The following is a 25,423-nucleotide window of genomic DNA, read 5'->3' as shown; positions in this document are numbered from 1 at the left end:
TGGCCTCCGGGCCGCGGAGGCCTCTGGGAGTTGTAGTCCCGCCTCAGCATGTGGTGGCCTCTTTAAAAAAAAAAAAAAACTGGCCCTTAGGTCCGTCGCTGCCTCGGTGTCCCTGTCGGGCTTCCCAGCAGCGGCCTAGTGGAAAAGTAAAAGATGTCTGAATATATTCGGGTAACCGAAGATGAGAACGATGAGCCCATTGAAATACCATCGGAAGACGATGAGAAGGTGCTGCTGTCCACGGTTACAGCCCAGTTTCCAGGGGCGTGTGGGCTTCGCTACGGGAATCCAGTGTCTCAATGTATGAGAGGTGTCCGGCTGGTAGAAGGAATTCTGCATGCCCCCGATGCTGGCTGGAGAAATCTGGTGTATGTTGTCAACTATCCGAAAGATAACAAAAGAAAAATGGGTGAGACAGATGCTTCATCAGCAGCGAAAGTGAAAAGACCCGTTCTATTTAATAGTGCTGGGTCTCCCGTGGAAAACAACTGAACAGGACCTGAAAGAGTATTGTAGTGCCTTTGGAGAAGTTCTTATGGTGCAGCAAAGCCAAGATGAGCCTTTGAGAAGCAGAGAAGTGTTTGTGGGGCGCTCTACAGAGGACATGACTGAGGATGGGCTGTGGGAGTTCTTCTCTCGGTATGGGGATGTGATGGATGCCTTCATCCCCAACCCGTTCAGGGCCTTTGCCTTTGTTCCATTTGCAGAGGATCAGATTGCTCAGTCTCTTTGTGGAGAAGACTTGATTAAAGGAATCAGTGTTCATATATCCAATGCCGAACCCAAGCACAATGGCAATTGACAGAAAGAAGTGGAAGATTTGGTGGTATTCCAGGTGGCTTTGGGAATCAGGGTGGATTTGGTAATAGTAGAGGGGGTGGAGCTGGTTTGGGAAACAATCAAGGTAGTAATATGGGTGGTGGGATAAACTTTGGTGCGTTCAGCATTAATCCAGTCATGATGGCTGCCCCCCAGGCAGCGCTACAGAGCAGTTGGTGTACGATGGGCGTGTTAGCCAGCCAGCGAACCAGCCAGGCCCATAGGATAATAACCAAAGCCAAGGCAACATGCAGAGAGAGCCAAACCAGGCCTTCGGCTCTGGAAATAACTCTTATAGTGGTTCTAATTTTGGTGCAGCAATTGGTTGGGGATCAGCATCAAATGCAGGGTTGGGCAGTGGTTTTAATGGCGGCTTTGGCTCAAGCGTGGATTCTAAGTCTTCTGGCTGGGGAATGTAGACAGTGGGGTTGTGGTTGGTTGGTATAGAATGGTCGGAATTCAAATTTTTCTAAACTCATGGTAAATACATTGTAAAATACATATGTACTAAGAAGTTTCAAAATTGGTTTGTTCAATGTGGAGTATATTCAGCAGTATTTTTGACATTTTTCTTTAGAAAAAGGAACAGCTAAAGGAATTTTATAAGTTTTGTTACATGAAAGGTTGAAATATTGAGTGGCTGAAAGTGAACTGCTGTTTGCCTGATTCGTAAACCAACACACTACAATTGATATCAAAATGTTTCTCCGGTCATATTTTATCCCTGGACTTGTCAAGTGAATTCTTTGCATGTTCAAAATTGAAGCCATGGATTAGAACTACATTCTTTATTCCTTGTTTTAATTTGAACCCCACCATATGGATTTTTTTCCTTAAGAAAATCTCCTTTTAGGAGATCATGGTGTCACAGTTTGGTTCTTTTGTTTTGTTTTTTAACACTTGTCTCCCCTCAAATACAAAAGTACAATATAAAGCCTTCATTTAATCTCTGTAGTTCATCTCATTTCAAATGTTTATGGAAGAAACACTTGACTGAAAGTAGTGCTGTAAATATTCTGCCATAGGAACACTTCTGTCTACATGCTTTCTCATTCAAGAATTCGTCATCACGCATCACAGGCCACGTCTTTGACGGTGGGTGTCCCATTTTTATCCGCTACTCTTTATTTCATGGAGTCGTATAAACGCTCTGAACGCAAGGCTGTGATATGGAACCAGAAGACTGTTTGAACTTTTGAAACTTTGTGTGGGATTGACGGTGGTACCGAGGCATGAAAGGCTAGTATGAGTGAGAAAAGGAGAGAGCACGTGCAGAAACTTGATGGTGTATGACGGATATTTTTTAACTTGGCGAGATGTTTCTCTCAATCCTGCGGCTTTGGTGACAGTGTGCAGACAGCAATGATAGCAAATAATGTACGAATGTTTTTTGCATTCAAAGGACATCCACATCTGTTGGAAGACTTTAAGTGAGTTTTTGTTCTTAGATAACCCACTTTATTTGAACGTGTTAAGTGAAATGATACTCGTACTCTCCCTACCCCTTTGTCAACTGCTGTGAATGCTGTATGGTGTGTGTTCTCTTCTGTTACTGATATGTAAGTGTGGCAATGTGAACTGAAGCTGATGGGCTGAGAACATGGACTGAGCTTGTGGTGTGCTTTGCAGGAGGACCTGGAAGTAGAGTTCACCTGTGAACTCTGATGTCTCAAAGAAGGGTAGAAGTTCTAATGTCTGTTAGCTACCCATAAGAATGCTGTTTGCTGCAGTTCTGTGTCCTGTGCTTGGATGCTTTTTATAAGAGGTGTCATTGTTGGAAATTCTTAAATAAAACTGATAAAAAAAAAAAAAACTAAGTAAAGGGGTTGGAACTACATCTCCCAGGAGGCCCCGCAGCTCGCCTCTGACTGGGCGGGGCTGGAGGGGCGTGGTCAAGGCCTCGGTTCCTCCGAGCACCTCCCAGCGCACGGCACCCCCCAAACCCGGCTCCAGGGGGCTCGGTATTCCCCAGCGCCGGCTCCGGGCAGTCCCGGAAGGGCTCAAGGGCTGGGCGCGCTGGCTGATCGAGACCGTCCGGGTCCTGGCTCTCGGGTCACTTGCAGAGGCCTGAGCAGAGCGTGGGGAGGGCTGGAAGGGGGGAGCCCCGGGGAGCGGCGGTGCTGAACCGGGTAGAGTCTTGAAGGTCGCGGTCAGGAAGGGAGTGGAGCGGGAGGGGAGTCAGAGGCCTGCTGCGGAGGCCCAGGTTAGAAACGAGGCTGCTTTGGACTCGGTCGGTGGCAAAGAAGACGACACGTGGAGGCAGCGCTTAGAAGTAGAGCTCGGCCGGGCTCGGTGGCTCACGCCTGTAATCCCAGCACTTTGGGAGGCCGAGGCGGGCAGATCACGAGGTCAGGAGATCGAGACCATCCTGGCTAACACGGTGAAACCCCGTCTCTACTAAAAATAGAAAAAATTAGCCGAGCGTGGTGGCGGGCGCCTGTAGTCCCAGCTACTCGGGAGGCTGAGGCAGGAGAATCGCTTGAACCCAGGAGGCAGAGGTTGCAGTGAACCGAGATCTTGCCGCTGCACTCCAGCCTGGGCGACAGAGTGAGACTCCGTCTCAAAATAATAATAATAATAATTAATAAATAAAAATAAAAAAGAAGAAGAAGAAGTGCTCATGGGCTTGACTGATAGGAAGTGGGATGGCGGGAAGAGGGTGAACTTGAGGGTGACGTCTAGATTTTTTTGCTCAATCCATGGGGTGCCAAGAAGTGGGAATGCCTGCGGATCTGTTGTTTTGGCGGTGTTGTGAGCCCATCTGACATCTAAGTGCAGTCACTGAGTGGACAAGAGGATGGAGAGGAGCCAGCCGCCTGGAGAGGGGCTTTGAATCAAGGGCACGGGATTGGCAAAACGGGCCAGATGGTGTCACTGGGTGTGGGGGTGGCAGGGAAGGCTGAGGACAGAGCCTCGGGAAGAACACGTCCAGGTGGAGGTCGGCAGGGAGGAGCACTGAGTACAGGGGACTGAGGATGGCCGATGAGGTAGAAGGAAGGCTGGTGTGGTGCCCTTGAGAATGGAGGAGGAGCCTCCAGATGGATGAGTCATAACCCACGAGAGGTGAGGTTGACATGCAGACATGCCCACTGGGTTGGGGAACGTGCTCGTCACTGGAGATTTTGACAGTGCAGTTCCAGTGGAAGCGTGACCAATAGCTTGACTGGAAAGGAATGAAGAGGAATGGGATGTGTGGAAGTGGAGGCAGTAAGTGTAGATGACGCTTTCAAGGAATTTTTCTTTCAAGCAATGAGACAGAGGCTAACAGTATGTCAGATCCAGGGAGGTTCTTCCGAGTGAAGGTATTCACATTACAGCCTGTTTGTAGGTTAATGAGAATGATCCAGAAGGGAGGAGAAGCTAATGGTGCAGTGGAGAGCAGGGTCCCTGAGCAGGTGAGCAGGGATGGGGGCCCATGCCCATGTGGGAAGCGGGCGCCACACTGCTTCACGATGGAAGGCAGAACGCCTGGGCCAGGGTGCGGGCAGGTGTCACAGAGAATGTCCTTCATGACCACATCCTAATTCCCAGAACCTGAGAATATGCTACTTTACATGGCAAAAGGGACTTTGCAAATGCAATTAAGAATTAAGCTAAAGACCTTCATATAGGGAGATTATCCTGGATCCTCCAGGGGGCTGGTGTCATCACAAGGATCTTTAAAAGTAGAAGCAGACGTGACCACGGAAGAAGGGTCAGAGAGACGCAATGCTTCCGAGGAACTTTGAGGATGGAGGAAGGGACCATCCTCCAAGGAATGTGGGTGGTCCCTGAATGAAGAGGCAGGAGAAGGAACACAGCCCTGCCTGCCAACACCTTGATCTTAGCCCAGTGAATCCTGACAGACTTCTAACCCGTGGAACTGCAAGATAATAACCGTGTGTTTGAAGCCACCAAGAGTGTGGTCATTGGTTTTGGCAGCCATAGAAGAGTAATACAGTGGGTCAGGGATCTGGGTGGGAAGGAGACAGCCCTCAGAGAAGGGCTTGTGGGAGGCCTGGGGGTGCTGGGAGAGGAGCTGGTAGCTGACTGGGAAGCTGGTGGCCCCAGGCAGCACCGCAGGCAAGAGCAGCTCTCAGCCCCAGAAGGCCAACAGTGGTCACTGGTGTGGGAGCCAGTTTACATTTCCAAAAGAAGCTGCACTCGAGGATTACTGTGAAGCTGACCTTAGGGCTGGAGGGGCATGGGGCCAGAGTTCTGGGTTAGTGGCTTCTGACCCTGGTCTTAGCAACGCTTTTAGTCCAGGTCAGCCTCCTGCACCTTGCCTCCTGGGCTTCCCCTTCACCCCCTCCTAGGGCCTCTGGAAAGGTGTGATGAGCGGACTTGAGAGGTGAAAGTTGCTCCTTTGAAGCAGTCCGTGGCTGATGCTCCCTCATTGGCATGGCCTCTGGGTGCTATTGGGAGCCAGGGCTTTCAGGATGGCCCATTATCCATCAGTGTCCCTATAGGCACATCCTACATCAGTCTGTCCGAGGACATTAAAATAATCCCAGGAATGATATTTCCATTGCTCAAGCCTTCGTTTGTGGCGCTGGCTCCCCCACTGCCCCAATAGCTCAGCTCCAGATGATAAAGTTAAGCTGCATCTGGTTATAGCCCAGTGGCTTCTATAATTGAATTGAGGTGAGCCAGAGTGAACCTCAAATTTTGAAACACCCCTGGTGGCCAGGACCTGCTTGGGGGCTTTTGTAAAGGGGCTGCTGGGAAAGGTATTAAGGCAAAAGCACATGCCCAGAGAGGAGACCCCGACGTCAATGCTAAGTTGTCACACCTCGGCCCTAGCCTGGGGACTACCAACCCACAGTGAGAAGCTGCTGCTTTGGGGTCCTGGAGCAGGAGGAGGGGGCTAGGGTAACTGTGGCGGTGACTTCAGCCGGCTGACCATGTGCTATCTGCAGGTCTGGCCCAGCCCAAGAGGGCAGGCTCCCGCACCCCAGCTGCCCATCCTGCCACCCTCCATCCCGGAGGGTTCTGACCTCCTGGACCCAGTTTGACCTAAGGCTCAAGCCCCCTGGGGCCTCGGCGCTTTCATTTCAGGCCACAAACTGGGTGGGTCTCCTTGACCCTGAAGTCAATGGCAGCAGTGGGGAAGTTCCTTCTTCAGTCAAGATAAGCAACAACCTCACACAAGTAGACTGATGTCTATGTCATGCTCGTGGGTCCTAAAACAGGTCTTTGAAAGATACTTTCAAGCCAAATGGGTAGCAATTAGGCATTATTTTATTATTCCTGAAGCTCACGAACAAGAAAATGGCACAGAGACAGGTCATCTCCCTATTGCTGAGTTACCCTGGAGACAAGCCTCATGCAAACAAAATCCTTCTCCAGGACACACACAATGCCCAAGAACAGGCTGGGCCTGAGGACCTGCCTAGCATGGGGGGCAGAAGTGCTGCCTGTTGCAGAGACAGCCACGGAGTGCATCCCCACCACCATCACACTGCTCACTCTGCTGAGAAGGGGTGAGGTTTTAAAGGACATTCACCAGCCTCAGATGCAGGGGAAATGTGCTTCGTTTAGCATGTACACATCTGACACATTAATGACACATCACTCAACAATACTTCAAGGGTAACTAACTCCAAAATTCTTTATTTAGTAAAATTGTCACATTTGATGTCAATGGAATACACAAACTCAAGTGTGCTACAAACAAGATGTACAGAGCATCACAGCTCTGGGCAGTGCTGCAGAGTGCACCTGCCTCTCGTCTCCCTGCTGAAGTGGCAAGTTCAAGCTTTTGTTTAGCCCAGGGCTGCCTGGAACACTAGCGCCCAGCACCATTCCTGCCACCTCTGCCCCCAGAGCCCGCACAGGGCTGGTGAAGGCTGGGCAGGTGAACCTGGGAGAGCGCTGGTAGCTCTACAAGATTCTTCCTCCTGCCTGTGGCTCCCTCCCTCCACCCACCCCAGAGCTGCAGGGTCCCTAAAAGTTTCTTAAGAAACGAGGCTGGGGCCTGACTGGGCTGGTCACCAGGGGCTGCCCTGCAAGCCATCCATCGGAGGAGGGAGGGAAGACCTGGGGGACTTCAGGGCCCTACCCCACCACATCTGAACCCCTGGGAGGAGGGAGAGATCCAGGGAGGGCCGGGCCCACCCCCGCAGGACTCTGGCTGGCATTGGTCACCAAGGCCTCCAGACACTCTGGGCAATTTGGGCTGCGGTCAGGCTGCCCAGGGCTGCAGGCACCAAGTCGGGCCCCTCAGCAGGAGCCCGACTCAGTTCAGCCTCAGGGGCCTCCTCCAGGTCGGAGCACAGGTCGTCCCCGGGACCGGGGGGGCTGGGTATCGGGGATCCCGCAGCGCCCCCCGCAGGCCAGCCACTCCGCCCAGGGGCTCCAGGTGGCCCCGCCAGGGCGTCCCCCAGCAGATCCTGGAAACTGCTGCCCTCACGCAGCGGCATGGACTCGAGCAGATGGTTCAGGAGCTCGGCAGCGACGGTGGCGTCGATGGCCTGGCACGTGGACACGAACGTGTGCACCTCGTGCATGCACTGGATGTAGCCGGCAGCGAAGCGCTCGCTGGCTTCCGCCTGCAGCTGCTCGCGCTCTGGGCCCGAGGGTGGGAGGGAGAGAGCCGCATCCCGCGCGGTGAGCGGCGACAGCGTGGCCCAGCCCACCCGGCCCGCGGGGACTCGGCTCACCCAGGAGACGCGGGGGTGCACCCTGCTCCGGGGGAAGCCCTCGCCGCCTACAGGACAGGGGCGCCGGGAGGGAAGTCCTCCGTCGGGCGGGGGTTACAGGAGCCTGCGTCCGGCGCCTCCGCCCGCCCCGCCGCCACTCACCGCGCGCCCGGCCCCGCAGCACACCCTGGACCCGCCGCACCGTCAGCTCCAGCACCTCGGCGTTCTCCAGCTTGGCCTGCACCTGCGCCGGCGGGAAGGGCGGTGAGCCGACAGCGCGCTCCCGGACCCGCCCGCCCGCAGCCCCACGGCGCCTGCCCGGCCGCCGCACCTCGGCGCCCGCCAGCAGCAGCCGCAGCTCCTGCAGGCTCTCGTTGATCCGCGCGCGCCGCTTCTTCTCCACCAGGGGCTTCCGGGCCTGCGGGGAGCGGGGTACTGAGTCCCAGCTCCGCACGGCCTCCCACCCGCTTGCTCGCCCACGGCCCCGGCCCGCACCTTGCGGTCCCCTCTCGTCTCCCAGCCGTCCTCATCCTCACGGCCCACACGGTCCCGGCCGGGCGCCGCAGGTGGCGCCATGCCCGCTCCGCCGGGGACGTGGCGGGGACTGGGAGCAGCGGGGACGGGGAGCGCCGGCGCCCTCCGCTGCCCCGCGGCCGCCCAGCAGCAGCCAAGCCGTCCGCGCTCCTCGCGGCTTCCGGCCCGCCACTGTCCCGCCCCTTTTATAGCCATTTATTTGCATTTAAATGCGCCGATTGGCCGCGCGGGCCCGGGGCGGCCGACCGCGAGGCGCGCTGCAGCCAATCGGGGCAGCGCGCTTTGTGCGGCCCCGCGGCTCTGGCGGGCGGGCAGCTGGCTGAGCTAGGCTGGGCCCCCTGCCCGGCCTTCCCGAGACCCCCGCGGGGACGGCACCGGGGCGGCGACCCCGGGGAGCTGCGGCCCTGCCTGCGCTTGTTTCTCTCCGTCTGCTGCTCTAGGACCACTGATCTGCCGCGCGTGCGACCAGGCGTCCACCCGTCCGTCCGTCCGTCCACTCGTTCATTCACGCATTAATTCATTCATTTCCCTCTTTCACCGATGGCGCCTCCAGAGCTGAGCGCTCGGGCCACTGGCCCCAGGAGATGCGTCCCTGGTGTGCAGAGCCACAGTCAAGTCCGCGGTCTCTGGACCTAGAGGGGTTTCAGGTCCTGGCTGGGGTGGCTGCCAAGCCCCGGGGAGGCAGGGTCCACTGGGCAGCGGTGGCAAGGCGGCCCCTGAGTTTCTTCCGGACTCGTCCAGACGCCGGGCCAGACCCCCGACGCCGCCCTCCGCCAGCACTGGAGTCCTAGTGGGGCGGGGTCCCGGGTGCTCCCGCCCGCGCCGCTCTCCCCCTGGGCTCTGCGGGTCACCACCCCCGCCCCCCTCTGAGCTCCCCCATCTCCCCCTAGTCCCCTTTGGCCCCCGGGGCCCCCTCCTTCCCTTCCCCTGCCCCCCGCCCGCCTCCCTCCTCCCCTCCTCGTCCTCCGCGCCCCGCCCCCCAGGCCCGCCGAAGCTGCCGTCTGGTCCCGTAACTTGATGCCCGTGACAGTTGGCAGCTGCGGCCGCTTCGGCGGAGAAAAGCGGCGGCCGCGCCAAGAGCGACAGGTGTTGGCCGCGCCTTTGTCTCGCGCGCTTTGTCCCGCGGGCAGGCGGCGGGCGCTTGTCCGGGCCAGACGCCCGCGACCCCCCCATCGCGGCGGGCCGCCCATCTGCTGGGTTCCCCTTGGCCGCGGGCGGGGTGCATGAGCGGTGGAGCCGCGCCCTCGGGCAGCGCCCTGGGGACCCCTGCCCAGCTCCTGCCCCGGCGTCAGTCCAGACGCTGCGTGGAGGAGCCGGAACGCGGAGACGCCTTCTCGGACCCCAGCCGGCCGACCACCAGCCTGCCCCGCACAGCACCTGCCTTCCTCAGTCCCCACTACTCACCCGGGCTGGGATCGTCAGGGTCTGTTCTGAGCCCCTCCAGGCTATAAGCGTCCCTGGACAAGGGCACAGTCTGACCTAGGACCCCCTGTCCACCTCCCCGCACCCCCAGCAGAGCCTGGCCTCACAGAAGCGCTGGTAGGTAGGGAAGGTGAGGGGTGTCCCTGGCAGGATGGGCTGGAAGGCCGCGTGGGAGGGGAACGTCATGGGACCGCAGCAGCTGAGCGGAGCGGCAGGACTAGGCTGCAGACCGACCGCCCCACTGCCCCTAGAGAGGTCTGACAGGCCTCCCACGGCCCCTTTACTTCCACCTCTCCACCAGAGGGACCCCTGCAGGCTTCCCGCTGGGTGAGTTTGGTGAGAGGTTTGAAAGCTCCCAAAGTCACCTCACTGACCTCTGTAATTACCTGGAACCCCCTCCCGCCCGCTCCCAACTGTCCCTGCTCTGGCTCTTGGTTGCTCTATGAGCAGGGTCCTGAGATTTGCCCCAGCCCAGCATCACTCACCTGGGTGTGAAACTACCCCTTTACTTCACACACTCCCCACCTGCCCAGTAGTGGGGCTGGCAGGGTGGGGCTAGAGTGGTGGATCCCAAGGAAGTGGATTACTGGCCTGTGACTTTACTCTCCTTCACCACTTAGACGTCACCCCAGGGAAGGAGAACCCGCGCTCCCCCAAGTAACTACAATGACATTTCCACTACTTTGAGAAACTGTGATAGGGAAAAATAAACTCACTGATATTTCCTGTAGTCCCAAGTTTGCAAACTGATTAACACTCCTCTCATTATCCAAACGAACAAGGCCGAGAAGATGTTTTAGGATGCTCTCATCCTAAAACATCTGCTTTATGTTAGGCAATTTATATTGCAACAGGATGATCAGGGCCCCAAAGGAGGACTTTGGGTAAAGACTGACTGAACACTTGATTGGATGGGGAACTGGATTTGAGGGACAAGGAGGACATGATAAAGGCAAATGGTGCAAGCAAAAAATAAATAAATAAATAAATAAATGAAAACCAACTAGGAACTCTAGGAAAAACAAACTGCTTCCCAAGAAATGTAATCCTAGCACATTACTTGGCTCAGGAGACAACAATTTTCACAGTCACAACAATGTAACACTGTTCATAGGGTTTTAACATTTAGAATTAATCTATACAGAAGGCAAGGAAGGATTGTTTATGGTTATGGGACATGATATAAAGTTGACCTTGTAAAAACAAAAGGACAGGTGATAGGAGTTATGACAGAGTAGGCTAAAGGGAGGACTAGGGACCTCAAAAGCCTTGTCTGACAGTGGAGTGGGTGGGGGTTGAGGAATGCTGTCTAGAGTTGAGGGAAGGAGAAATTAAGCACTGGGATATGCCACAGTGTGACCGAGGACCCTTCAGGGAAAAGAGCTTAAGTAGAGAAGGCTGTACATCAGCAAAATCCTTCTTGGTTGGACTGGAAGTTGCCCAAGGTCCCCTCTGCAAGGCCAGCTTCAATTCCCTTTAGCATGCACTGGCCAGCTGGCATGGCCTTTTTGTCCCAGAAGCCTGGCCTATCTTGGGGTCACGAAGCCCTCCCTCCCTCCTTCACAGCAGCCTCCCCTAGCCAACACTTCCTGCCATTTGTCCCTTGGGCCAGTCCTGCTGCCTGAGTATGGACTTCCTGAGCATTTGAGCCCTTTGATCCCCCTACAGCCAGAAACAGAGGCCAGCAGAGGCTAGGCAGGGCGGTGGTTGCTGCGGGGGTACCCGTTAGCGGTGGGGGTGGCAGGCCATAAATCCCTGGGGGAACAAAGGCAGCTGCGGCCTGCAGACTGTCCAGGACCCTTGTGGGCAATCTGCCCAGGAGACTCAGAGAATCTCCGTTTGGTTTGGAAATAAAACCCTTGGGGTTATATAGTAAATAAAAATATAATTAAGAGTCTTCCAAAAGCACTCAGGTTCAGTGAAACAACCATATCTGGCCATTTAGAGCAGTTTGCAGAGGCCTCTGTGCTCGCTAGGAGGACTTTGCCTTTTATCCCACCAACACTTGGCGTTAGGCAGCCAGGCTAGCAGGCAGAGGAGAGCCCCTCCCTTCTGCTCAGGGAGCTTCTCAGAGGCTGGGCATTGGGTTCAGGATCCATTCAGCTCTCTGCTCCCACCCCCAGGGTCATGGTTTGAAGAGTGGGAGGGATGGGGAGCAACTCTTCGGGCTTCCACAGTTTTGGCCTCACAAGGCTTCATTCATCACTGTGAAAGAAGGGCTGGGGTCAGGGGACTATGCTGCCCTGCCCGTATCATTCGCAATGGAGACATGTGACCTTTCTGGTGGAGCTTCCTGACCGCCCCACCTTTAGCCCTACCTAGCCCCATGACCAGAAGACAGGCAGCCAGCCTGGAAAGGCCAGGTAACCCAGGGCAGGGATGCAGGGAAGACAGAGGTGCGTGGAGGCAGAGCTGGGGGCACTCTGGGGCTGAGCCAGACAGCTGCACCCCTCCAGTTGAAAGTGAAAAGACAGGAGCATGACACGATTAGGTGTGCATTACACAGAGTTCACTCCTGCAGCCTGCAGGAGGGTGTGTGTGTGACATGCACAGGAAGAAAGGGAACCAGCAAGAAGCAAACGCTATAAGGGAGCTGACCACCAGGAGGCCTTTGGGATGTAAGATTCTTTAATGCAGAATTCCTGGAGTTCTTTTAAAAAAAATTTTAAAAAATAATCTTTGATCTCTATTCAGGTTTTCTTTTGTGCTATGTGAAAAATACATACAAGTAAAAATAAAAATATACTTGCTTTATTTACCAATTTTCTAAAAGGCAAACAGGTCATAAAAAGACACAAGCAGTCAAACAGATCTATTGCACTGGGTAAAGAAAGTTTGGTTTGCACACAAACAAACCACTTGTCCGGCAAGGCTCAACAAATCATCACACAAACTCTGAGAGCTTATTTACATATCTCTTGAGGAATATATTAAAAAGGTGGCTCAGTTGAAAATAGAGAAAAAGTGTTTAACACCTGTGTAAGCACACACTAAAGGAAACATGACTTGATGCTTGGCATCATGGAAACAAATTCACAAGATGATCCTATGAAGTCAACTGCTTGGCACACGCTGAAGCTACAGTTAACAATCAACGAGCATATATTAAATAATAAAACAACGCTGATGGTAAACATTCAGAACAGCAGAGTAAGATTTTGGCAGTTTTGTGTTTCGGTAACATAACTGTAACCTTAGATTAACATCTATCCCTTCATGATCTGACTTTAGAGGCAAGGAGTTTGTAACATCTAATTGCCCTAAGAATGCAGACTGCCACCTTATCGTAGGCATAGGCAGGTGATGTTACTTGGTAAATTAACAAAAAATTAAAGTGTTCTTGTGTTTATGAAAAATAGGTTTAATAGTCAGGCATAAGATGGTTTTACGATGTAAACCTAGTGGATTACCAAGATATTTCACCTCCATCAAAAAACAGAAAACCCTGGTCCCAGTCGGGCGTGGTGGCTCACGCCTGTAATCCCAGCACTTTGGGAAGCCGAGGTGGGTGGATCACTTGAGGTCAGGAGTTCGAGACCAGCCTGGCCAACATGGTGAAACCCTGTCTCTACTAAAAATACAAAAAATTAGCTGGGTGTGGTGGCAGTCGCCTGTAGTCCCAGCTGCTCAGGAGGCTGAGGCAGGAGAATCGCTTGAACCTGGGAGGCAGACGTTGCAGTGAGCCAAGATGGCGCCACTGCGCTCCATCTAAAAAAAAAAAAAAAAAAAAAAGAAAACCCTTGTCCCTTTTAAGCCTCATAGTCTTGGTCCAATTTTAAGTCAACTGTTCTTCAGTGATAACTCTGAATTCCCACCAGGGACCAATATTAAATTTTCTGAACCATCTTTGGAATATACAATGCAACATGAGGTTTTGTAAAAAGCTGGGCAGACTGGCCTGACTTTTCCCCAAGTGTCCAAATGACCTAAAAGTGCTGGGGACACTGGTAGAGGCCTGAAGCTGCTCCGAGAGAGGTCGGGCTCATGAAAAGAATGAGGGCTGGGCACCCAACCCAGGGTGCAGTGGGAGAGGTGAGCTCACTGCACCCCTGAAAATACAGATGCAGTCGCAAGCTGTGGGACTGAGTAGCAGTGGCTGCCCTCAGCCAGGAGATGCGATGTGGGCTTGGCTGGGTGGAAGCAGATGTCTGGGTGGCTCCAACGGAAGAAGACCAAACAGCACGGGGTCTCACATGTGTTGGTCACAGCCTGGTTTGCAGAGGGAAGTCACCATAAAGAGATGACTGATGACATATTTTAATCTCCATATTGGCCATCACGGTCTGAAAAGGAGACAAGAACGACGCAGAAATATACAGAGCGTCTGCGTGTGCATTCATCCGATGGAGCTGGCCACACAAACCACTAGGCTTCTTTAGTCCAGAGCAAATGTTTCAACTTTGTTCACTACAAACAAAAGCTATGTCAGACTGAAATACTGACCACACCAGAAGCCAAAGCTGTTGGTTTGCCAAACAATGCTTCACACCATTTAATGTGAAACGTTTTGAAATAAAACTAGGAGAGGCTATCTCCATTTGTTATGTATAAAAAAAAAAACTCTACCTTGACTAAATGATAATTAAGATAAAAAGCAGTCCCCAAGAGAGGACAAAATCTGATCTGATCCAAACACCCGGGGAAAGCTCTGGAAGCCAGAGTCCCCAGCTGGTGCAGCAGACAGAGGTCTCGTCAGTCACAGGACTTCTGGGAGCACTGAGGCAACTTCCCTGACACTAAGAGGCGTTTAGTCTTTCTCAAGTTAAATAACAACTAAAATCTCTTCCCCATCCCACAGAACTCCACATATATATTTTATATATAAAAACATATTTCTTTCCAAACCCTCCCCACTCGCCACAGTTTTAAGTCACCCCTTCAGAAAACTATGTTTTTTTGTTTTTTTTTTTTAAACAAAAAAAGCAACATGAGCATATGTGTCCATTTCAGTGGAAACAGCCATGAAGATCTTTCATCTCTTCCAAGCACCACCTGGTGTACCTTGCTGGCTGCCGGGCTGAGGTGGGGCAGGGGTTAGTAACGTTTGCTCTTCGATCCTGTGATTCAAGGGGGATCCATTTTCGTCTTCTTTGGTGTCCGACACTTCGCTGAGTCCCAGAGAAGGAGTATCTTCTTCATATGGTATGCAAATATTACCTTTTTCCTTGTTTTCACAGTAAACACATTCCTTAAAAGAAAAAAAAGAGAGATCAGTAACAAACTTGAGATCTGAGTTGTTAGGAAAGTCATTCGAACTGGCGGGGCGCGGTGGCTCACGCCTGTAACCCCAGCACTTTGGGAGGCCGAGGCAGGCAGATCATGACATCAGGAGATCGAGACCTTCCTGGCTAACACAGTGAAACCCCGTCTCTACTAATAATACAAAAAATTAGCTGGGCGTGGTGGTGGGTGCCTGTAATCCCAGCTACTCGGGAGGCTGAGGCAGGAGAATCACTTGAACCCTGGAGGCGGAGCTTGCAGTGAGCAGAGATCACGCCACTGCACTCCAGCCTGGGCGACAGAGTGAGACTCTGTCCGCCCCCCGCCCAAAAAAAAAAAAGTCATTCAAACTGAGTAAGGTGCAGGTGACCAGGTGTCAGCCAGGAGGCAGCTGGCAGCAAAGGCCAAAATCCCTGTCCCAGGAGCTGGCACTCTAGTAGCAGAGAGGGACAATAACTAAGGAAGGCTCCAGAGGCATAGGGTATATGGAGGACATCTGTGATTTTCAACTGGACATTCACAGCAGGCCACAGAAAAGGTGACACAATGGTTTTGAAACGCATCCGCACTCTTTGCCACTCCTCCCTCAAAAGGTGGGGCCTAATTCCTTTCTCCTTAAACCTTAGCTGGACTTAGGCATTTGCCTCCAACAAAGAGTACCTGACTTCTGATTCTAGGTCCTAAAAGGCACCTTGGCTTCCTCTTTTCCTCTCTGGGGAAGTCACCTGCCACACTGTGAGGACATCCAGGCAGCCCTATGGAGAGGTCCCCAGGGCAAGGAGCTGAGGCCTCTGCCAAGAGCCAGCAGTGTGTGAGAGGCCTGCAAGTGAGGCTCCTGGAAGCTGGTCCTCCAGCTGGCAGGTGACAGAAGCCCCCACCAGTATCTCACCATCAACATCAGGAACGACCCTGAACTAGAAGTACCCAGCTAAGCCGCTCTCAAATTCCTGACCCAAAGAGACCGTGCAAGGTAATACACGTTTACTGTTGAAATCACTAAGTGTTGGGGCCATCTGCCGTGCAGCAATAGATTACTAATGCAGCAGCGGGTGGAAAACAGACTCTAAGGCAGCCAGGGTGAGCCACGGGTCTATCTGAGGAAAAAGGATTCCAAGCAAAGGGCTGGGCACGTGTGAAGATCCCATGGCAGGGGCCTGCCAGGGTAGTCTGGGAAACAGCTAAGGGGCCAGTGTAGCTGGAGAGGAGGGAAGGAGAGCAGAAATGGGAGATGAGGTAGAGGATGTGGACAGGCGGTCAGATGTGTATGGCTTTGCAACCATTTATTCTGATTGAGGTGGCACAGCACTGGCAGGGATCTGAACTGTGGGGGACAGAATCTGACCGGAGGTGACACAGGGAGCAGTGAGTGCAGCTTCGACGCCACTCTGACATCCAGGGCTCATGCCATGGAAGCATCCTCATGACTTGGACCTGTGTGGTGATGCTGGAGGCACTAAGTGATGGGCTTCTATCTTCAAGGTTGAACCCAGACAATTTGCCAACCCACTGGCTGGGGCCTGAGAAGTAGAGCCCGGGATGCCTCCAGAGCTTGCAGGATGCAGGCGGGGAAAAGAGGTGTAGACACTGAGCCCGAGGGTGGGGAGAAGAGGAAGAGCCTGTGGGGAGGCCAAGAGGTCAGAGGGACAGCCTGAAGAGCACAGGGCCTGGAGACCAAGCGTAGCAAGAGCTCCCTGGAGAGAGCCGCTCACTGCTGCCAATGGTCCCTGGGACGAGGACAGAGAAGTGACACTGTGTTCGGCTGCTGGAGAACTTGAGACCTTGACGAGCACAGCTTCCATGGTGTGTGGGAGGGAGGGGTCAGCAGAGAGCAGGAGAGAGGGGGTGGAGTGCCCACAGGCCGCTGGAAGGACACGTGCCTGGAGAGCACACCAACAGGAACTTGTTTTTTCCACCATTATTTAATGTTCTCCATGGACACTGAGGATTTGTGATAGGAGAGGTTTTTTTTGTAAAATAGAAAACAGAATTGAAAGAAAGGAAAAACAGATTTCAGCAAGTGACTGAGATTAGATTTTTCAACCTTTTTGGAAACAACGTTGAAAAGCCACTGGAAGAAAGTTCTTTGAAGTAGATATAGTGTTGTGCCTTTAAAAAAATAAACCTTTAATTTTATAATTTTTTTTTTTTTTTGAAACGGAGTCTCTCTCTGTCGCCCAGGCTGGAGTGCAGTGGCACGATCTCGGCTCACTGCAAGCTCTGCCTCCCGGGTTCATGCCATTCTCCTGCCTCAGCCTCCGGAGTAGCTGGGACTACAGACGCCCGCCACCACGCTCGGCTAATTTTTTGTAGTTTTAGTAGAGACGGGCTTTCACCGTGTTAGCCAGGATGGTCTCGATCTCCTGACCTCGTGATCCACCCGCTTCGGCCTCCCAAAGTGCTGGGATTACAGGCTTGAGCCACCACGCTCAGCCTAATTTTAGAAGTTTTAAATTGACAGAAAAGTTGCAAAGATAGTACAGAGAATCCCCATCACAGAGCCTTTCAGAGCCATATCAGAAATTGAGTCCCGTGAGCTTACTGCCACGTCGATGGCTGCGGGTAGGCTGCCCGTCTGCATCCATTGGTGGACCTCGCGCAGCTCCTGCTTCTGACTGTCCGTGAACCTGGGCTGGAGTTTCTGCAGGAGCTTCAGCTTCTCTCTGTCCTCCTTCAAAACCGCGTCTAAATTTCTTCGCAAGATATTTAGAAATTGGTAAGCTTTCAAATGTCTTAAGGGTTTCTGTTTTTATTCTTTCAGAATAAATAATGTAGTTTTAGATGATTTTGTTTAATGCAAATTTCCTTTTCTTTAAAAAAATTTCCATTTAAGGTAACTTAATCTCCCTAGTACAGAACCCATAGTTTTTCTGTGAAAATGATGATTCTGGTCAAGATTTAATTTTACTATATCTTACAATAGGCCTGGGAGCTGGGTATCTGCAGGTGTAACCTTGTCCCCTGGGGCTCGGGTCCACACAGGAATGGTTCATCTGGGAGATTCTTGCCAGCAGGATGGCATTCCCCTGCCACTGGCCAGTGCTGGGCTGGACTACAGCTGCCCTGGGGATGGAGCCCCCATATCCACTAGCTGACCAGAGGACTTAGGGGTTTGATATGGTTTGGCTCTGTCTCCCCACCCAAGTCTCATCTGGAACTGTAATACCCACATGTTGAGGGAGGGACCTGGTGAGGGGTGACTGGATCATGGGGGCGGTTCCCCCACCCTGTCCCGGTGATAGTGAGTTGTGACGCGATCTGATGGGTTTATAAGTATTTGGCAGTTCCTCCTTCGCTTGTGCTCTTTTGCTGCCGCCTTGTGAAGAAGGTGCTTGCTTCTCCTGCTTCTCCTCCCTTCCACCATGACTGTAAGTTTCCTGAGGATTCCCTGGCCCTGCAGGACTGTGAGTTAACTAAACCTCTTTCCTTTATAAATTACCCAGTCTCAGGTATTTCTTTACAGCAGTGTGGAAACAGACTCACACAGGGTTCATTTTTCCTTCTTTTCTTTCCTCCCAGCTTCCCATGCCAAGCGGGTGCTCCGCAGGGGAAGGGACCACATGCAGTTCCCTATGGCAGCCTGATGTGGACACAGAGCCCTCGGGTCACTGCAGAGCAGCCCGCTCCCTGGGCTGGTCACCTGCTCTGACACTTGGTTCCTTCAACTCTAAGTCAGACAGCCAGACACACCCCATTTACCTCACAGGGTTACTGGGCAACAAAGCAAGACATGCTGGCACCAATGCTTTGTAAAAGTCGAGCGTGGCACTGTGAAGGAGGCACCAGGGGCCTGTCTTCCTCGAAGGCTGTAGGGTGTGAATCCACACGGCCCCGGCTTACCCTGGCCACACTGCAGGGCCAGGGTCATCCTGTACTAGCCTGGCAGAATTGTCCAGAGGTAAGCCTGCTTCTCTGCTACACTCAACTAGATCTAAGTCTTTCGGAGGGACGTCTCGCCCCATCTGAATGACCTTGACCTTGTTTCTGGCAACTCCTGAACCCCATCCCTCCCCAGGTGCCTAGGAAAACGCTGGGTGGTTACCGGGAAGGCAGCTGGTATGTCATCATGACACTGCTGTCCGCATCTGCCATCAGCAGCCAGATGGGATCCTGCAGGACGCACTTAATGAAACGCTCACTTTCTTCCATGCCAGTGTTCATTTTTGCTTTGTGATTATTCTCTGAGGAGTCAATGCTTCCAAAATATTTGCTGGTATGACTTGTGTCACTACTGCCTTTAAAAACAAAAAACGTGGTGCGTCAAAACCTCGACATATGAAATTAAACCTTGCATAATGTGCTTCCTCAAAGTCAGAATGATTTGAGAGAGCCCAGCGCCTTCTTAGGTATTGGCTATCTGTGCCGGTGCATGTTCCCCTTCTCTTCCCACTTCTTGAATGCTCTGGGTAATTGGGAAACAGGATCTCTGCTAGTGCCACGCAGGCGATTCTTTCCTGTGAAGCCCTGAGCAGCTCAGGTAGAGCTGCGTGTTAGAAGCCTTGACCACCTCTCCCAAGCTCTCACCATCTCACTCATGCGGACCACAGGGCACTGCAGTTTCCCACAAGGGGAGGTAGCTGGCCTGGAGCGCTCCCTAGCCAGCCTCACCTGTGCAGCAGGCCTGCGAAGGGAGGCGAGGTGAAAGCTCACTCCAGAGAAGTAGGGGAGCTTCAATTTTGTGGAGAGTGCGTGCATTTCTGGTGACTGAGATTCCAAATCACATGTGAAAGATCCCAGCGGGTAGAGGCTTGCAGGTGCTCCACACCCTCAGTTCACCAAGTGGAACTAATGCAAGAAGGCAAACCACTATCTGGGGAGTCAGAGGGCTGGTCCCACAAGGAACCAGGGTGTGAGGCCTGTAGGCACCGAAATCAGAAGCAAACAGGGAGCATGTGGAATTCTGACTAGCTAGGGCCGGCCATGCTGAACAGGGAGAGTGTGTCTGTGTGGGTGTCTGCATGGGCTCTGACAGCTGCTTGGGGAGTGCCGGTGATCCCTGTTCTGAGCACAGAGGCCGGCCTGTGGCTCTGGGGCAGTGCATCCTGCGAGAACCTCCCAAGTGCCTAACACCCCGCCAGGGCCAACATACCTGCCCCACGTGGGGAGGCGTCGCAGCCCAGTGAGCCAGAGCCCAGAGACTCCGAAGCAGCAGAGCCCGAGGCCGAGCAGAGGTCCTCATTCAGCAGGAGGTCTAGGAGGCCGCTTGATGTGGAAAGGGCATCACTGTTCTGCGTGTCTGAGGGTTCATCACGCTTTAGGGACAGGAAGCAGACACTGCTGTTCAGGGGCTCAGTCAGGACACAGCACACGCGGCGGGGTGGGGGTGGGGGGCATGAGTGGGGTGAGGGTGGAGGGGCGCTGTGGAGCGGCTGCGAGGTTCACGGCCAGGGAGGGCCTAACGAGCAGACCACGCATCACCACCAGGCTTACGGTGCAAATTCCACTGATGCTCTATGGATACCGTCTAGTTACATTTAATTTTGGAAGAGTCACATGGAAGACGGCAATACCTGGGCTCCAGGGGGGAAAGCCTCAGGCTGCTCCTTGGCCACAGCCCCCTCCTCGCATGCAGCAGACATGGATGGGGAAAACGCCTCTCACAGCACCCCATGTGGGGGCTGCCTTGGGAGTGAGGGTGGGGCCTGGCCTGGGGAGCATCCCTGACTCTCCTTTCCTTGGAAACCCAGACTGTAGGCCCAGGACTCCAGAAGCAGGAGCCCAGAGGTGGCGGGAGGACTGGGAGAAGCTCCATAGATCTACATGCTTGCACTTCCTCACCCGGGAGCCCTGGGTCCCCCGGCCAAGGCAGGGAATCGCCTGAGGCCTACAGACTGCACTGCTGCTGGTGTTCCCACACACTTGAGCTCGTTCAGAAACACAAGTGTTTAACTGCAAATACAGCTACCATTTCATTAACTGGTTAAGAATCCCACACAGTGTCCCTACGCCTGCAGAGGATGGAAACTGAGGTCACGCTGGTTTTAGGGCTGTGTCCCCCTCCTTCTCCGCCTTCACCGGGGCCACCTGAGCCAGGCTCTGGCGCCACACCCTGAGGAGCCCTAGCTCTGGTATTTAACCTGACTGTGCTTTATCTTTGAAGAGTCATTTAAACATTCGAAGCCCATAAATACTGTCAAGTCACATGCTTCTTTCTGGAGTCTGTACCACAATCTCTCCTCCTTCATTCAGATTCCACGACAATAAGAGGCTTCGAATCATCTACTCTGATAGGATGAAGTGGGAAGCATGAATTTCTGGCACACACATTCATGGCAATCTACAGGGTTTGGTGGAAACCTCAATCCTGTAACCCCCATGTCTGAACTGAGCATGTGCGGCCGGCCTGCCAGGTGTGCTGTTTGCTGCCTGCTTTGGGGAAAGAGCATCAGAAAATCCTTACGGTCAGAGGCGCCTTCGGCTGCTGGTCCCGAGAAGTGCCAGGTTTGCAGTCCGCCCCCACAGCTGCTGTCTCTGTGGCCCCTGTGGTCCCCGTGGCCCCAGTGCCACCCTCAGGGGCTTCCTCCAGCTGCAGCAGGTTGAGCTGCAGGGGCGAGCTGCTGCGGGACTGGAAGAGAGGCGGGGAGGCCCTACCCATGGCCGATGGTGGGGTGGCCCGGGTGGCTGGACAAGCACATGGCTGTCTGGGGATCAAGGTCCGGCTGGGGAACTCAGGCTGCGAGGCAGAGGCCATCTCGGATGTGAGTGTGGGGTGGCTTGGAAACTGAGGCTGGCTGGGGAAGAAGGCCTGGGGCAGGTTTGGGGTCCCCGAGGGGAAGGAATAACTGGGTAGCATGAACGCCATAACAGGGGCCAAAGGGGCAGGGAAAGGTGGGGGCTGGACTGCAAACTGGTGCTGGAGGTCCACGGGCACAGCAGGCACTGCGAAGCTGGTGTGGGGAGGTGCAGGGGGTGCCGCCACAGTCCCTGGCGCTGGAAACACGGGCAGCGAATAAGCTGCTGGCACTGGAGTGGGAAAGGGCACGGCCGGGCAGCTGGACTGGGACGTGTCCGAGGGTGACCAGGCTGTGGCGTTCAAGCCCACCAGCGGGGGCCGGGCAGACACGGGCCCCCCAGATCCAGTGCTCTCAGATGAGTCTCGAGGTTTGATCCGCTTGGACTTCAATTTTCTGTTCTTTCCTGTTTTTTTCCAAGGTGAATCTACTCCGGAAGTATTTCTTAGTCCAGGGGCAGCTAATGCAGAAAAACAAATACTTGGAGTTAAAATTTTAACTCCAAATTTGAAGACACCTCTTCGTTCAACAGTCCTGGGTTTCCAAATGCTGGCCCATGGCCTGCCTGGTCCACCAAGTGGTTTTCCCTGATCCTCAGTGAAGGGAGAAAAATCAGGGCAAAACATCAGGTTTTTCCATAAAACTAAACTGAATCAACTTAAAGGACAAGCTCTTAATTGCAGGATCACATTCCTTATTTTCTTCTGGTATTAAATGTCCTTTCTTTTATGAAATGCTAATATGATAAGTGGTAATAGAAAGTTCTGTTTCTTAAGTAGAAAAAAATCTGTCACATCTCTGCTGTTCCCCAGTATTTGGGGGAAAAATTGGTTTGTGAAATCTGAACCGTAGAGCCACTGACCTCCTCTATTTTTCAATTTATAAGCACTGTCACTACTGTTCCTTAAAGAGGGAAGTTTCCTCTTTCACCTGTCAAACAGCCTGAGCAAGATCAGAGGGGAGCATTGCCTTGCAACCAAATTCTTCCTCTGCAATGACAGTGCTGTTGAGTAAGGCTTTCTTCAGGAACATGGAGGGGCTCAACTGGTGAAGGAGGGACTCTGGGTATGTCCCCATGGCCTCCCTGGGGAGTGGGGGGGGGATCCAGGGAACTTTGGTTTTCCTCTCACATCACGCAGAGTGACTTGGGGCTCTTGCAGCAGGTGTCTGGGACATCTCCTGTTAGCTGTGCCAAGGCGGTCCCATGCCTTTGGGATGTGCTGAAGGGAAATGGGCTAGTCCAAGGCAAACTCCTATGTAAATGGAGGTTTTGCAATTCAGCCTATCTGGTGTTCTTTTCACAAGAAATCTGTCCCCTGGTGGGAACAGTGGCTAAAGCACTGGGTTCCTGGGTTATCATGTCTGGGTCTGGCAGGGCTGCCCTAGACAGCTCTGTAGTCTGTGCCCTGCATAAGGCTACAGAGTTGTCTAGGGGGCAAGCAAGAGCGGGAACTCTGCACTAGGCTGGTCCCATGGGGTGGGTCTGCTCAGGGCCATGGAGTGCACCTTTTTCTAATTTCTACAGAGGTTCTCTATGGGCTGGCAGTAACTCTTGAATCTGGGGAAGAAGGAGAGAAAGGAAAGAGTGGAGAAGACATAATCCTCAAGGAAGCTGTGAGCTTAATTTCTTACACATTTCCCTTGGTGCGTCTGCCCAGAGACCCGGGGGAGCTGGGTCCTTGTGGTGAGTGCCTTCCCGGGCTCACTGGCTCTGACCCCTGTGCCAGTGTCCCAGGGGGAAGGGAAGAGGCAGCATCTCTAACAAGTGTCTGGGAGTATGGGAAGGAACTGGGGGATCAGGAGCCAGACTCCTGAGCCAGGAAAGGGGTGAAGAAGCTCATCTATTTTACTTCATCCCTTGACCTTCAACCCCCCGAGTGGCACCTGGCCTACAGAGCAGCTTCCCACACCATGACCATGGACTCTGCCTGACTTTGGAGTCCAAAGCCCAGCCCTGAGGCTGGCCCAGTCAGGAGGGTGCATCTCCTGGGGAGAAGGGCGCCAGGAATGGTACACCCCTCCTTCCTCATGTGCCCAGCACCACATGCCCACTATCTTGAAGTTGAATTAGCTGATTCTCTGGAGGTCCCGTCCAGGTGGGGCCCCTGCCCACATGGTTACTCAGGCAAGAAATGTGGGCATAGCAGCACTGCCCTGCCATGGTTCTGCCCTCCCCAGGCACTAGACTGGGACTATTCCCCGGGAATGCAAGCTGACATCCTGAGAGCACTCCCCCGATGGGAAGTTCTACAGAAACAGATGGCGTTGCCGGGGAAGTTCCAACAGCTGTCTCACATGTTAATGCTTCTGAAACTGGACACATTTCACATTTTGAAACCAGCACTGGACTCAGTACCAACAGGAATGAAGTCTTTTAAAACCCACTTTTAATTTGGGTATCACTTACTTCGTTCACTTGGCTGCCCCTTGGATCTTTCTTGTAAGTAGTAATGGCAGTGGGACTGGAAAATGCTGAGTTTTCTTATTTCTTTGAACTTCTGCAGGAAGCTCTGCTCCTCCTTCTGTGTGTGTGCAGCAAGTACCTCCTTGGTGAGGCCCAGCTTCTTGAAGGGCTCCTTCTCTTGGCTGAGACCACAGGCCAGGGCAGGGCCCGCCAGGCAGTCCAGGGATTCTGGCCCACTCGCAGCATCTTCCACCATCTCTGTAACACAAGAACCCAGGGCTCTGGTCCACACGTGCCCTGTTTATTATTTTAAGGCCACACTATATTCACGAACAAGACAAATCATTCACATATAAAGTGATTTCATGATGCCTGTGGCATGAGGATGAAACTACAATGTTTTCATTTAGCTTTCTGAGAAAGTTCATGGCAACAGGCAGGAAGCAGGGCAGGCCAGCCCTGACAGCCAGGTGCTCAGCAACCTGGGCCTGAACAAACGGAAACGTGGCGAACCCTGGGCTTCAGCTCTGCTGCTGAAGATATCCCTGGGCTGTCCTTAGCTTTCAGAACATCAGAAACTTGGGTCAACGTGCTGAGTCCTTCCGGGTTTGGGACCAGGCATGGTAACAGATGGGACCCTATGGGTCCACGGGGCAGACAAGACGGGGGACAGGCAGGGCCACTGACCATCCTGAAAGGGAGGGCTTGGGGACTGGATCTTGGACATACACTTTTTCCTCATCATCTCCCTCTTCTTAGTAAAGAACAAATTCAGGATTCATTTTAATCATAATATTCTAAAGAATAAGAACACTCAGCCACCAATGCGTTCGTTGTAAATCTATTTACCACCTGTACTGGCTCCTGTCCACAAACAGGGTGGGCTAACGGTCGCACCTTCTGCTGGGCAGAGGAAAGAACCCCAGGCCCGCCCAGGGAAGAGGGAGGTGGGACCTCGCTCCCAGTGCTCTCTCTGCACCAATTAAAGGGGATAAGATCTTGCACCACAATCGACCCTCCTGCCTTGATGCCAGAACAGACAACTGCCACTGGGGGGCACCACAAGGCAGCAGGGACCTGGACAGGTTGCTGCCTGGGCCCTGGCTGGTTGCACTCCACCCTGCATTTTACGTAACTGGATTTCCTGAAACGCCCCCCCTATCGGGCTATGGTGGGGTTCTTCTGCACTTAGAAAAAGAAATTAAGATGGCAAACTTCTTGTTTTCATGTTTAAAAATCAGACTGCTCTCCGATCCAAGAGCCCATGGTCGCACCTAACTCCGGCTGCGGCTTCTTGTCTCCCACATGGACGATGGTGCTGCTGTAGCTGCACTGGCTGGTGAGCGACGCCACACTCTCTGCCTTGCCCGGCAGTGCCAGCGACGTCAGGTGTGTGCCTACTCCCGTGCGGCTGTTCACCCTGGAGGGCGGCTCTGCCTCTTCATGAGAGGAAGGGGGGAACAAACATTAGCGTGTCATTACAATGCACTGTGCAGCTGAGAAACCGACACCGGAGTGCCCATACAGCTTCCACACCAGGGTGCACACAACCCATCCCATCCCATCCCACAGATGCTCTGGCCCGGGCATGGGATGATTTGTCCCCAATGTTTATTCATAGGAGAATAGTGGAAAAGAGAAAGTTCTGAAATGGGAGCAGTTACACACTTAAATCC

The 25,423-nt window shown here is 53.4% G+C and overlaps 2 protein-coding genes and 1 pseudogene across 7 annotated transcripts in view; 1 reads left to right on the top strand and 2 right to left on the bottom strand.

The window, feature by feature from the left end:
- Positions 1-110: 110 nt before the first annotated feature.
- LOC116809397 (TAR DNA-binding protein 43-like) lies at positions 111-1,238 on the top strand (annotated as a pseudogene).
- Positions 1,239-6,391: 5,153 nt separating this feature from the next.
- On the bottom strand, positions 6,392-8,133 carry HES6 (hes family bHLH transcription factor 6). Of its 2 annotated transcripts, none has more exons than XM_032753261.2 (4): positions 7,935-8,133; positions 7,771-7,857; positions 7,602-7,683; positions 6,392-7,366 (listed from the first exon to the last, which is right to left on the bottom strand). In XM_032753261.2, the coding sequence occupies exons 1-4, from the start codon at positions 8,013-8,015 to the stop codon at positions 6,942-6,944; spliced, it is 675 nt and encodes a 224-aa protein (XP_032609152.2). In that variant the 5' UTR covers positions 8,016-8,133; the 3' UTR covers positions 6,392-6,941. The 2 variants fall into 2 exon arrangements, with proteins under 2 accessions (XP_032609152.2, XP_032609155.1); XM_032753264.1 differs by having other exon boundaries at positions 7,238-7,366; positions 7,642-7,683; positions 7,935-8,123.
- A 3,891-nt stretch (positions 8,134-12,024) lies between these two features.
- The window catches only part of PER2 (period circadian regulator 2), a 45,957-nt gene continuing 32,558 nt past the window's right edge, over positions 12,025-25,423 (bottom strand). For all 5 annotated transcript variants that reach the window (XM_058436838.1, XM_032753252.2, XM_032753239.2 and 2 more), the window contains 7 exons: positions 25,022-25,186; positions 23,751-24,005; positions 21,013-21,803; positions 19,702-19,864; positions 18,655-18,847; positions 17,155-17,305; positions 12,025-14,583 (listed from right to left, as the gene is read on the bottom strand). In XM_058436838.1, the coding sequence (XP_058292821.1) occupies positions 14,368-14,583; positions 17,155-17,305; positions 18,655-18,847; positions 19,702-19,864; positions 21,013-21,803; positions 23,751-24,005; positions 25,022-25,186 (1,934 nt within the window). In that variant the 3' untranslated portion in view covers positions 12,025-14,367. The remainder of the gene's footprint in view (positions 14,584-17,154; positions 17,306-18,654; positions 18,848-19,701; positions 19,865-21,012; positions 21,804-23,750; positions 24,006-25,021; positions 25,187-25,423) is intronic.

This window comes from Hylobates moloch, unplaced genomic scaffold (assembly GCF_009828535.3).
Source record: "Hylobates moloch isolate HMO894 unplaced genomic scaffold, HMol_V3 SCAFFOLD_1, whole genome shotgun sequence".
Lineage (NCBI taxonomy): Eukaryota > Metazoa > Chordata > Mammalia > Primates > Hylobatidae > Hylobates > Hylobates moloch.
The sequence above is the reverse complement of the archived record's forward strand: the minus strand, read 5'-3'. Positions and strand labels throughout refer to the sequence as shown.